The 12,384-nt window shown below is 38.4% G+C and overlaps 1 protein-coding gene across 3 annotated transcripts; it reads right to left on the reverse strand.

The window, feature by feature from the left end:
- Positions 1-3,344: 3,344 nt before the first annotated feature.
- On the reverse strand, positions 3,345-11,724 carry LOC108884479 (LIM/homeobox protein Lhx8). Of its 3 annotated transcripts, none has more exons than XM_051070179.1 (8): positions 11,559-11,724; positions 9,674-9,835; positions 8,642-8,763; positions 8,046-8,266; positions 6,669-6,772; positions 6,260-6,355; positions 3,787-3,967; positions 3,345-3,537 (listed from the first exon to the last, which is right to left on the reverse strand). In XM_051070179.1, exons 1-8 carry the CDS (start codon positions 11,583-11,585, stop codon positions 3,461-3,463), a joined length of 990 nt encoding a protein of 329 aa, XP_050926136.1. In that variant the 5' UTR covers positions 11,586-11,724; the 3' UTR covers positions 3,345-3,460. The 3 variants fall into 3 exon arrangements, with proteins under 3 accessions (XP_050926136.1, XP_018533899.1, XP_018533898.1); XM_018678383.2 differs by lacking the exon at positions 11,559-11,724 and adding an exon at positions 10,602-10,770; XM_018678382.2 differs by lacking the exon at positions 11,559-11,724 and adding an exon at positions 10,116-10,525.
- Positions 11,725-12,384: the final 660 nt, after the last annotated feature.

Genomic DNA, 12,384 nt, shown 5'->3' on the forward strand with positions numbered 1-12,384 from the left:
AGCAGATCATCAGACTCTTATTGTGCACTCTGTATATTAAATAGTGAATTTCAAATATAAGATTTTGCAGTATGATTTCACAGATTTAATGCTTGTGAGTGCTGCCCAGCTGCCAGATGTAATTTTCTGCCATCCACTGGAAAGCAACGACTGCATATACCGATGATGATCTGATGTTCTTTTCTCAGTAGCTACCTCGCACTGTGGGATGAAAACTGCAGCTCCCATGCATCCAGTCTCAGGATCTTTTGAGCCATCTGTGATAAAACCAACATACCTACATTGTGCTGCTCAGTGTAGTTTTGCTCTGTCCTCCCACTAAGTATCTGTTCAGAATTTTTCCCCAGTTGTTGTTGTTTATTTAAATTTATTGATGGCATCACAAATAACCAGAGGATTAGCTGTATGTTACAAAAACCTATACTTTCTGCTTTTATATTTCCTATCCGTACAAAACTTCTAAAATTGGTTTTGCTGTTCTCCCAACAGTCCTGCAGGATAGCCTTTGCAGGGTGGGGGCAGATTGCAGATTTATCCAGTATGTCAGCGTAAGTTTTACTCTTCTTATTCATAATGGTTGCTTCCCCATTTGGACTTGCAACTTTCAACTCTTTGCCCTTGTGCCTGCTCCACATCCAGCTTATTAAGGTGACATGTTACATTATTATCATCTTATATTATAAGCTATACACATGTCTCTCTTCCATTCCTCTTATTCTGAACACTACACTTGTTTCTAATAAATGATGTTTTTTTTAACTAAATACCCAGTTCCTTCTTTTTTACAGCTTTCCTACAATTTCCAACCCACCATGGTACACTCTTTTATGCTTTGCTCCCTGTACCCCTGGCTTTTGTTTCCTCTGCTGATTGCATTAATGTCTGCAACCAACTTTTTTATTGATTTCATCCCCATCTGCTGTATCTTCTCTGTAGATAGAACCTACTGTAAGGTTTACATCTGCCCTAGTACTTGAAAAGTTTCCCAATTGGCTTCCTCTAATTTCCAGCTCCTCTTTTTGTTGTATTCTTACACCAACCTTAATACTAAGTCAAGTCAATGTTATTTATATAGTGCCAAGTCACAACAGAAGGTATTTCAAAATTCAAGATTTTGTATCACTTCCAGCTTATCAAACACTTTTTTACTGCTGATCTATATATATATGGCACTTCCATAACCAATCCCTGAACTTATTGAAGCAACATGCAGTCATGTGAAAACGAAAGTAGACCCCCTTTGAATTCTATGGTTTTACATATCAGGAAATAATAAAATATAATCTGCTCCTCAGTAGGTCTTAAATTAGGTAGAGACAACCTCAGATGTACGACAATATATGACATATTACACTGCCATTATTTCTTTAACAAGAAATGGGACAAAATGCAGGAGCAGTGTGTGAAAAATTAAGTACACTCTTATTGCATCCATAGGAATTAAATGGGTAAGAAGCAGCCAGGTGCTGCTGAGCAAATGCCATTTGATTAACTGATCATCAGCAAGCGTGAGCACCTTTATAAAAGCAGAGGTTTTGGCAGTTTGCTGGTCTGGAGCATTGCACAATGCCAAGGAGGAAAGACATCAGTAATGAAGTTAGAGAAGCAACTGTTGCCGTCCATCAATCTTGGAGGGATTATCAGGCCATTTTCAAACAATTTAAAGTCCATCATTTTACAGTGAGACAGATTATTCACAAGTGGAAAACATTCAAGACAGTTGTCAGCCTTGTCAGGAGTGGACGTCCCAGCAAATTCACCCCAAGATCAAACTGCAATGCTCAGAGAAACTGCAAAAAAAACTAGATGCATGGTAAATGTTAAAGTTCACAACAGTACAGTTAGAAAAAGAGTCAACACGTATGGCTTGTTCGGAAGAGAAAGCCTCTTCTCTCTAAAAAGAACATGGCAGCACAGCTTAGGTTTGCCAAGTTTCATCTGAACAAACCACCAGACTTCTGGAACAATGTCCTTTGGACAGACCAGACCAAAGTGGAGATGTCTGAAGAAAACCAAACACACCATATCAGCACAAACACCTCATACCAGCTGTCAAGCGTGGTGGTGGAGGACTGATGATTGGGGCTTATTTTGCAGCCACAGGACCTGAGCACCTTTCAGTCATTGCAACAGGACAATGGTCCCAGCACACCAGCAAAGCCTCATCAGAATGGCTGAAAAAGAAAAGAATCAAGGTGTTGCAATGGCTCAGTCAAAGTCCAGACCTCAGACTCAAACCTGACTGAAATGCTGTGGTGGGACCTTAAGAAAACTCTGCATAAACCAATGCAACCAGTACAGGAAACTCTTAAGTTACTGCTGCTAAAGCTGGTTCTGCCAGCTACTGAATCATGGAGTGTAGTTCATTTTCACACATGGCTTCTCCATATTAGCTTCACTTTTGTTGATTAAATAATGACACAGTGGAATCTGTCGTCTGTTGTTTTACACCTGAAGTTAGATTTAAATAAGTTCAGAGCCTGGTAAGAACCAGATTTTTTGTTTTATTATGTACTTTCTTTTTTGCATGACTGTAAATATTAAAGCATGTGAACGTGTTCCCCACTCAGACCCTGACATTATATTTTGAACCATCTTGCATTTTTTGTCTTATTTATGATATTTCCAGGTCAACTTTGTTTCAAATAAGAATCAAGTGTTTTGCTGCTCCAACAAGTTTCCCATACGTCTTTACACCACCTTCTCTTGACTTCTTCCTAGTAAATATCCTGTTTGGCAGACCTCATGTTTACACTCTATAATATTGTCCCTATTGTGTATACACCACATCTATTCATCTATTGCATGCTAATCAGTTTTGAATGTCAGAGGGCATGTTGCACAGATTAAGCCCCTTGAGGTAAATGTATTATTTGGGATATGGGTTAACTTTGGCTTGATGTGTGGATATCTTAAGAATAAATGTAGGCAGTTCAAGAGGAGAATGCAGGAGGGCAGTCCATATTAGGAGTTTAATATAAATGCTTTCTACATGTTTATCATGTCAGTAAAACAGAAGGGAACATGAGAATGTCTCCATCAAAAAGTTAACTGAAAAACAAAGCATTTTACATCATTTTCTAACAAAGTGCCTTCGCATATTTTCCAAATAAATTAAAGAAATTCGTAACACATATATATTTAGTTTCACAAAGTTTCATCTTACAAATACCATTTTTTTACTTGACGTTTTCAACTTTATTTGTGACTCCCTGTATGTATTGAATGAAATTAATTCAATCACGTTTCTTCTTAAAGTGTTTGCTAACATATTAAGCAGTGAAAATTAAATTGTTTAATTTCTGTCCATTTTCCAGACAGTTTTGAATTAAACTCATCCAATCTTTGCTTTTTTTTTTTTTTTTTTTTTTTTTTTTTTTTGGTGTTAATCAAAGAGTAATGATCTTCATCTTCCCAGCAGGCAATCATCATCCTCAGTTTTCAGGAGGTGGGCTATAGTTCAAGCATGGCTGACTGGCAGTTGTGTCAATGAATGGGATATGAGTGGCTGAAGCAAAAGTGGGTCTGGAGTTTGGACTGGGAGAGTAAAAAAAGAAGAGAAAAAAAAAACAAAATATATGAATAAACCAGACACCGTAATTAATAATCATTATTATGGTTACAAAATGCTTTTCTACAAACTCTCAGACTTGGACTTTAATAAACACTGATCTACTGCAGAGAAAATATAATTCCTCCTGGCATGGGCCCAGCATTAGTTTTAAATGGCAGCCATACATGCCATACAAAAACTTTATTGATAGTGACAGTGAATGTGTTTCTTACCATCCATATAAGTCAGTGTAGTGAGGAGGGGTGTGTCTGGGGAAATAAAGGTTGTGTATTGCAGATCCTCCATCATAGGTGGTGTCAGCTGACCAGGAGCAAGTGATGTCATCATGGCTGAGGAAGCAGGATTTGGGCTGATGTGTTTCTTTTGACGAGCGCGACAGTTCTGAAACCAAACCTAAAGGAGGTAGAATAGATTGATAACTTGACATTAAAGTGATATTCACTATTTCTAGGTGTTGAAGTGGTAGCTCCTGATTAAACAATACATCCCTTCTCATGTTCAGACACACTTTATTACAGACATTAAACATTAAAATTCCCTGGAGTTGTTACAGTCAAATTACAAAAAGGGAAATCAGTACTCTCCAAGTTCATTATGATGCATGTGAAAACTTTAAATTCACACACATAAAGGAAAGCACCCTGGTGCCATTACAATATTCAAATTCATCTACATTTGACCATTTCTGAGAAAATACGGTAGTAAAGTAAAAAAGTAAAAATTTGTGCAAATGTGCAAGTTCTTGCAAATTCATTATACAATCAGCAGAAGAGTAAAGAATATATTCTGGCTGAATATATACACCAGTCAGCCACAACATAACAAAACCACTGACAGGTGAAGTGAATAACACTGATCAGTGATTTGTTATACAATACAATGTTCTGCTGGGAAACTTGGGTCCTGAGGCCTGTACTATGAAGCAAGGTTAATGGCTTATCAGGGTAACTTTAGGAGTAACTTGGTCAGGTGTAACTTCCCAGTTAATCCATACTATGAAAGGTGGATAGGTTTTACCTGGGGTCTGCTGCCATGGTAAATTACGCTGCGTCTCTAAACTGCTCCGAGCAGTTTATGTTTGTGGTTAACTCAGTGTTACTGGTGTTACTTCTACCTAAGTACCACCCCACAGGTGGAAGAACCAATCGATACTGGCACAACGACAGAGAGGCTGACTCCATAGAACAGGGGTTGTCAAAAGACAGTCAGTCTGCCCCACCCCCCAAACCCAACCCACCAAAAAAAAAGTATGTAGTGGATGGTAGAGATATCTGGACCAATAAATGGTGTTTTTTATGCTCCGCATTTTCCATTTCCAATTTCAGTTATTTCAATTTGTTTCGTTTTTTTTCCTCACAGTCAAGCAGCAGAATTTAGCATCATTAGTGTTGCATGTTGTCGATTTGAATAATCATTTAAATGAGGGTAGGGGGCATTATTGTCCTGAAAAACAATATAATGCAACAGACTGTTGTAATTGTAGACTACAGACCAAAACATGCAGCATTAATGATGGGAAATATGAATGTGTAGCACTTTATAGTTTCTATTTCCAGGTTCAGATTTCCACTGAGGCTGCAGCTGAAATACTGTAATACTTTTTACCATAACATGAATTTCATACTGAACATAACAGCATTACATTCATACATATACAGCCTGAGTGTTCCAGGTAGAACATCATTAACAGAAAGTAACAGGTCATTCTCAGACATGTGACCCACGTGTAATCTGTAATCCAAGTATCCAAAAAATGATCACATGTTACGTGTGTTTACATCTCATATTACAGATTAAGAACCCAGAGAACACGTGACAAGTCTCCCTGTCTTTAACGACACAATGTAAAACCACGGCTGTCAACAGAGTCTCTTTAAATTCCTCGTAAACCGAGATACAGTGCATGCCTGTTTTATGCACGCGCACCAACTCCGATTAAGTTAACACTGACTCAACTTACCGACATTTTAATCACCGTATTACCATTTAACACAGATCGAGGCAGTCAGGGTTTCTCAACCCCAACTTTCACTGATAACCCCGAGTTAAATCAGAGTAGGTTAAACTCCTTCCATAGTATAGGCCTCTGGTGTTACTTTGACACATACCACCCACCTAAATATTGTTGTAGACAAAGCACAACCCCCATGGAAACAATGCTCCCCAATGGCAGGGGCCTCCCCTTGGGTCAGATTGGGATCTGGGGAGTTTGGAGGCAACATTAACACCTTGTGTTCCTTGAGACATTTCTGAGCAGTTTCTGTGGTGTGGTGAGAGCATTGTACCCACTGGGGGAGGCCCCTGCCATTAGGATGTGTGCTTTGTCTACAACAATATTTAATAGGTGGGTGGTATGTGTCAAAGTAACATCCAGATGAATGTCAGGACCCAAGAACAATGTATTGTAATGAGATGATCAATGTCATTCACTTTACCGGTCAGTGGTTTTAATGTTGTGGCTGATTGGTGTACATTTACAGTTTCTGTGCACTGATGTCTGCATGAGTGTCGTATCATATAAAGCCCAATTACAGGACTTTCTTTGAAGTACTACCAATTCAGCATGCAAAGCTATTATTTCTTCTCTATGTTTATTCTAACCCAGCTGCTGAAGTCAATCAGCATTTTTGAAACAATTAGATTTCAATGGAGCATCTTTTCTAGAGATCGTAACAGTTGCTTCACCTGAATAACTCTGCGGCTGAGACCAGTCCTCTCTGCCAGTTTCTGGAGAGTCTGGGCATCTGGGTTGTTATCTTTGGCAAACTGAGTTTGCATTACCTACAGATGTAGAAATCACAGAGGGGGACATGTTTATATGGTTGACATTTTAGTCAGTTTTGATAATATGACTAGAACAGTTATGAAGGGACCACTTCACTAAGAGTACTCAATCTGGTTTCAAATACAATGGATTAACTGCCACTACCACTAGAAGACAGAAAAACTAAACAAGCTGACCAAATATCACCATATTCATTTGTTATGCCTAACACTATTTACATATTCAGCACTTCTTTTACTGCAGTAAAAGAAATACCACACACACACACACACACACACACACACACACACACACAGTAGCTGGCAGTACCTGTAACTGGTCAACAGTGAAGCTGGTCCTGGCCCTCTTAGCAGGTCTAGGCATGGTACTAGAGTCATCTTTGTCAGCCACCTCACTGTCAACTTTCGGTTGCTCTTTAAGATAAGACAGGATATGCTACAAAGAACATTTGACATTTTGAAATATAGGCCCTCACTTAAGGGTCCTGTTCCAGATCACTTCAACCTGTTGGCAACTTTCATATCTGCAGTATAGTCACATCAAAGATGTATTCCTTTAGAAAGCCATTTGTTTTTTAAAGTCAGTAGGCATGTTGGCATTTTTCCCCCATTCACTTTCTGACAAAGTGGCAATGGAAAGTTATGATTGTCTCACTACTAAAAAGGAGACTACTGCCATACAACTGCTGTATTTACAGTTTGTGATCCACAGTGATAAAGACCAATGGTCACGGTGGCCAGAGGGTTTGCAGTGTATAGGATTTTCCCAGATGACTAATACGGAAAAGGAGATGACTACGACCAGTCCCAGTTCTTGTGGTTTCCACATTGCATCTCTATAGCCAATGTACTAAATTATCACCTGACTACATTCAGATGCAACATAGTTACAGAAACTGCATTCGTATGTAGCCTGTGTCCTTGGAAGCATTTTGTATGTATGACGCATGTTGTCATTTTTTCATGTAGAAGATTTGTGGGACACATAGTTGAGTGTTTTAGGTAAGAAATGTTTCAGTTATGACAAACATGTGCAGTCTTATCTTCAAATCCCTGTTCATGTTTTGTAGATGTTTACTGATAATTACACAAAACAACACAAAAATCACATTAGCTCATGAAATGACCCTGAATTACTGGAAATAGTATTCTTTTACATTTGATGTGCCATTTACATTTGATACATTTGATTTAAACTAGTGTGTCTTTTTCTAGCTGTCTTTTGTCACAAGTTATGATTTTGCTAATTTTCTCACCAATGACAGCATTACTACTTCAAATGACAAGTGCATTGGTACAAGCTCTGACAACAGTTTTTATCAGAAATCTAAACTGCCATTTGCAGACATAACCAGTGTGATATTGAGTTTATAAGAGGATCCATGGATTATTCTGATTATGTGGACACATGGGGAGCACCAGCTCTATGACTGACAGTCACACTCATGAGCTCTTGTACATGGCTTAACACTTACAATTTCTACTGGGTAAGGATTAAATCTAGTGGGCAACCTGACCCTTTATTTCTGAATGTCCAGATTTCTTTTTTACTTTTTTTTTTTTTTTTACCTCAAATTATAACTGTTTAGTCAAGTGTGTTGTAGTGCAACACTACATGACTAATTTACTGCCTTTGTCTGCTACCATTCAAACTGACCCTTGTTATCCATGTCATTCATATACTCACCATTCTCCTTAGCACGTTTAATATTCTCCATCATAATATCATAGTGTGGCCGACAGAAGACCCTGTTCTCAAGTAGTCCACATTCCTCCCCAGTAGACAACTGGCGCTTACAAGAGGTGCAGGAGAAACAGGCCAGGTGGAAGGTGCTGCCTCGTGCCTGACGCACCCAGTCACTAGAGTGGATGTTACGGCCACAACGAGCACAGCGGGTCCCATACCTCCTGAAGAAAAGTAGAACACACTCATCAGATTTTCCTATTAGCAGAACATGTTTAGTTGTGTAATACAAAATAATATTTTCCTTCCACCTGCTGTAGATTGTCGATTGAATTTCTTTCTGTTGCATTTTTTGCTCTTACTCAGACATTTCAGATCACATGAAATGTATATTTTTAGATGGACCAAGCTGTACTATGTCACCATCATTCTCCTTAATTATATGATCAAATATTAAAATTTTTAGTTGCACAAACAAAATCACTCCAGACCATTGATATAAAACAAGAAACCTGGTACTTCTTTTCCACAGATTACCTGGAGGGTTGTTTTTTTTTTCTACACATCTACAAAAGACAGTCACACCAGGTATGACTTACCTGAAATAGTCGAGTTTGCAGAAAACCTGTTTATCTTTGATGTAACAGCTCACATGTCGCCCCAGTGATGTCTTACACACACTGCAGGAGAGGCAGCGCACATGCCAGCACAAGTTGTTCACCTAAGGGAGGAAAAAGAAAGTGGTGTAGATTTGTCATTCTGCACATACCTTACTAGTATATTTAATACCATCCTTATAAATTAATAAAAGAAAGGTTGCTCATATTACTCTATGCATCATTGCATAAAGATATATTTATTCACCATAATTCTTGTAAGTGATTTGGCCTACTTATACCTCTATGCTTTATTCCAAAAATTATTTGGTTTGCAGCCAGAGGTAGAAATACTTTTACCATCTGGGGGAAAAAGAAAAATCTGTGCAGTCAAAAAGAAAAAAAAAAAAAAAGAAAGAAAAAAAAGTTGTTTATACCTTTTACCACAGACCATCAAATTATTTCAACATGAATACTCTAACTCTAAATTACAGTAGAATTATTGTTTTTCATTTAAGAACAAAACAAAACATTTTACGTGGAATAATTACATTTTCCAGTTGGGAACTTTGTTGAAATGTGTCTATAACTAAATAACAGTAAAACCAGTTAAAACCAGTTAGTTTTTCATATTGCGGCTGATCCATATATGACGTTGCTGAAAACACTGCACTTCTTAAGTCGTTGCAAATTATGATAAAACAAATGACCAAAGGGCCATTTATGCCTCCAGCTGCATGTTTGAGGCTATTTTCGATGTCCTGAATCAAGTGTCAACTTACTTTATTTGTATAACTTTTGGAATAGTACAAGCATAATGGTATAAGCAGGCCAAGAATATATATAAGAATAAATATAGCACCAAACAAAAAACAGTTACCGCGGTTTTAATATTGCGACTTAATGGTGTACACACAGTACACTGTATGTCTACACACGTGTTCTATATATTTACATACATAAACACACACCACTCAGACACAACATTAAAACTGGTTTTAAGACTGTATGCTACTCGCTGTATATCAGTCTGACCTTGAGGAGGTATCGGTCCGCTATCTCCAGGCCGCAGGAGGTGCACAGGGTCTTCCCCCGTAGAGAGGGCACAGTGTGGACGGAGGACGAGGACGACGGGGAGGAGAGGGAGGACGGAGAATACGAGTCCTCCTCGAAAATATCATCAGGCCCAGAGGAACCCTGTCAGAGAATAACCCCACAATGTAACAACAACCAACAACCAAATGCCTACATATCACAAAATGTTGCGTGTCGTTTTAGAATCAGGTAGCCAGTCAGTGACAAGCAAACAATGTTTTTTTTTATGTCTGAAAAATAAAAATAATTTCAAATTAGGCTGCTAGGCTGATATTTATTTGGGCAGACTGAAACCACTAACGCTTTTTGAAACTCTCCGAACACTTTACTCCACGGCCGTAACAAGAAATTAATTTGTTAATTTGATACTGAAAACACCTACTGTGTCGACAAAAATATTTCCTTGTTGGAGCTGAGTGAGAACGGCCTCCGTCGGTCGCCTTTCTCCCTCCGACATGGTGCCAACGACAAGTCCAGAGTGAAACGCACGACACAACGGTGACCAAATAGACTAATGTCCCTTTCATATTTCCATGACAACCACAGAGATCAGCCCACTTTCTAACAGACACCACCCATGAAAATCTACATTTTAGTTTCAACGTTTTGCAAGTATTTTTGTGCGTCTTTTTATGTGCAGTCATATTTCGGTACAGGTCCAGTCGTGGCCTGCAGTGCTCCACATATCACCTTGTTATGGATGTGTGTATTTTTGCCATGGAAAAACAATTCATTTTCTCTGTGTTCAATTAGCAAATCCTACTCAAAGACAGCAGGTTGTTAGCGTCCGGCACGTGCTCACAGCTGAAGGTGATTCGGACTAATTGTGTTCACAGCCGCGCACGTGCACATGTCAATGAGTACTCACTTCAGACTGCTGACACCCGGGCATGTTTCTCTCACATTGGGCTACATTATCTGCCCGCTTGTTGCTCCTCTAAACTGTAACAACATGTAGAGATCTACAGGGTCTTTTAAAGGAGGCCGAGTACAAAAAAAATCTAAATAACAAACAAAAAAAAAACAGGTATTTAAATAAAATCACAATTTCATTTGGTTCACCCCCGACACCTTTCACATTAAATTTCCCTGGAGAAAGACGTGAATGAATGACAGAAAATGTTCAGAGACGGGATGTGAGGTGGATAAAGAATATTTAGCCTATGTGGTGTTAATGCAGTACAGTAAACTAGCCTATCTGACTGTCAGGACTGATCTCTCGTTAAGAGAGCGGTTGAGTTTAAACCGAATGATAAATCAGATAAATCTTCTAAGTATTGTCGCTGTGTTCCTGATGTGACTTTTAACCTAAACTAAGTACAAGAATAACTCATATTACTATAACCTTGTTAATGGCACTATTGTAGGTTAGGCCTACACTGTCTCACTACTGTAAGTTGTGTGCACATTATTTTCGGTCAGACAATATGTGGTGACAGTAATGGAAGTTTTAACAACTTACTTGCAGAAAAAAATGTCGGCCACTTAATTGAACTGAAACTGATGGTAGACAATACTGATGCTCCAAAATAAATAAAAATGGTGATCGTATAGGCTTTATAAGATCTTATAATACTTGTATTAATGTTAACGTGTATTTAAACGAAAACATCTAAACGAAAGTAATGACTGCAATGAAGTTAACTGTGTAATACAATATCTGTGACATGTGAATAAGGTTTCTCCACAACTATATCTGCTAATGCATAGCTATTTTTTTTAATATAACAATAAATGAAACCTATAGATTCTAATTAAATATTTTTGAATTTGTATTTTTGTGAAGCTGCCTAGTTCTGTTCTTCTGCAGCACCTTCCTACTCACCATGCGGTTGGAGACACAGTTAAACATTGTTACGGCTCCTCCTGTGCATTCCTCCTCAGACAGATGTTGGTATTCCACAGTAACACAACGTGGGGTTTCTCGTTTCAACCCGTTAGTCCACTGTACCTCAGCTTGTCAACCTCCTTCAGCCTCCCTTCTTGCTCTGCTGAAGACTTGTTCACTCACCAGGTTTTGACAGCCACGACCTTTTCATTTTCAGCAGCTCTGCGCCCTCCTACTCTGATCCTCTGACGGCCTGGACCCGCCCGCTGAAACAAAAGTGGAGAGTTTGGATTGTCATTGTGGAGAACAGATGAGCTTTTTTTTTTTCATTTACTTATTTATTTGAGATGGGAAAATACTAGACCAGAACTAATTATTTAAAGTAACACATAGTGCTGATTATTTGAAAAACTTCAATTCATGCAGAAAATCTTAAAAACTCAATTTCCTTTTCTTGTGAGAGACACAGATTCACTTCTACTTCATGCCCGGTATGACATTATCAGTATTTCTTATTTATTTTCCTTTCTTACAATCAAGGACATTATGAACACAGCACAAATTTGTTTGGGGGAGCAGTTTATTTTTGTTTAGACGTCCACACTGTCTGAGCAGCAGCACTTTCAGAGCACCTCAACACAACACCATTTTCTGATTTAATTCCTCATACCCAGAGTTAATTAGAACAAAATCACTTTTAAAGATTTAATTATGCTAAACTGAGTGAAAAAAAATCAGCCCAAGCACACTGTCAACACTTAAGTTGTATTTATTTACATTTTGGTAATGAAACCCTTATCAGACAATGCCTGATGAAGGAAGT

Source organism: Lates calcarifer, linkage group LG4, assembly GCF_001640805.2.
Source record: "Lates calcarifer isolate ASB-BC8 linkage group LG4, TLL_Latcal_v3, whole genome shotgun sequence".
Lineage (NCBI taxonomy): Eukaryota > Metazoa > Chordata > Actinopteri > Centropomidae > Lates > Lates calcarifer.

Excerpts from the sequence above, each read along its gene's own strand:
- LOC108884479 (XM_018678382.2), bottom strand. The coding sequence starts at position 10,190 with ATGTCGGAGGGAGAAAGGCGACCGACGGAGGCCGTTCTCACTCAGCTC. Across the intron at positions 9,836-10,115 it reads GAAATATTTTTGTCGACACA|GGTTCCTCTGGGCCTGATGA; the intron begins GTAGGTGTTTTC and ends ATTCTCTGACAG. Across the intron at positions 6,773-8,045 it reads TAAACGTGCTAAGGAGAATG|AGCAACCGAAAGTTGACAGT; the intron begins GTGAGTATATGA and ends CTTATCTTAAAG.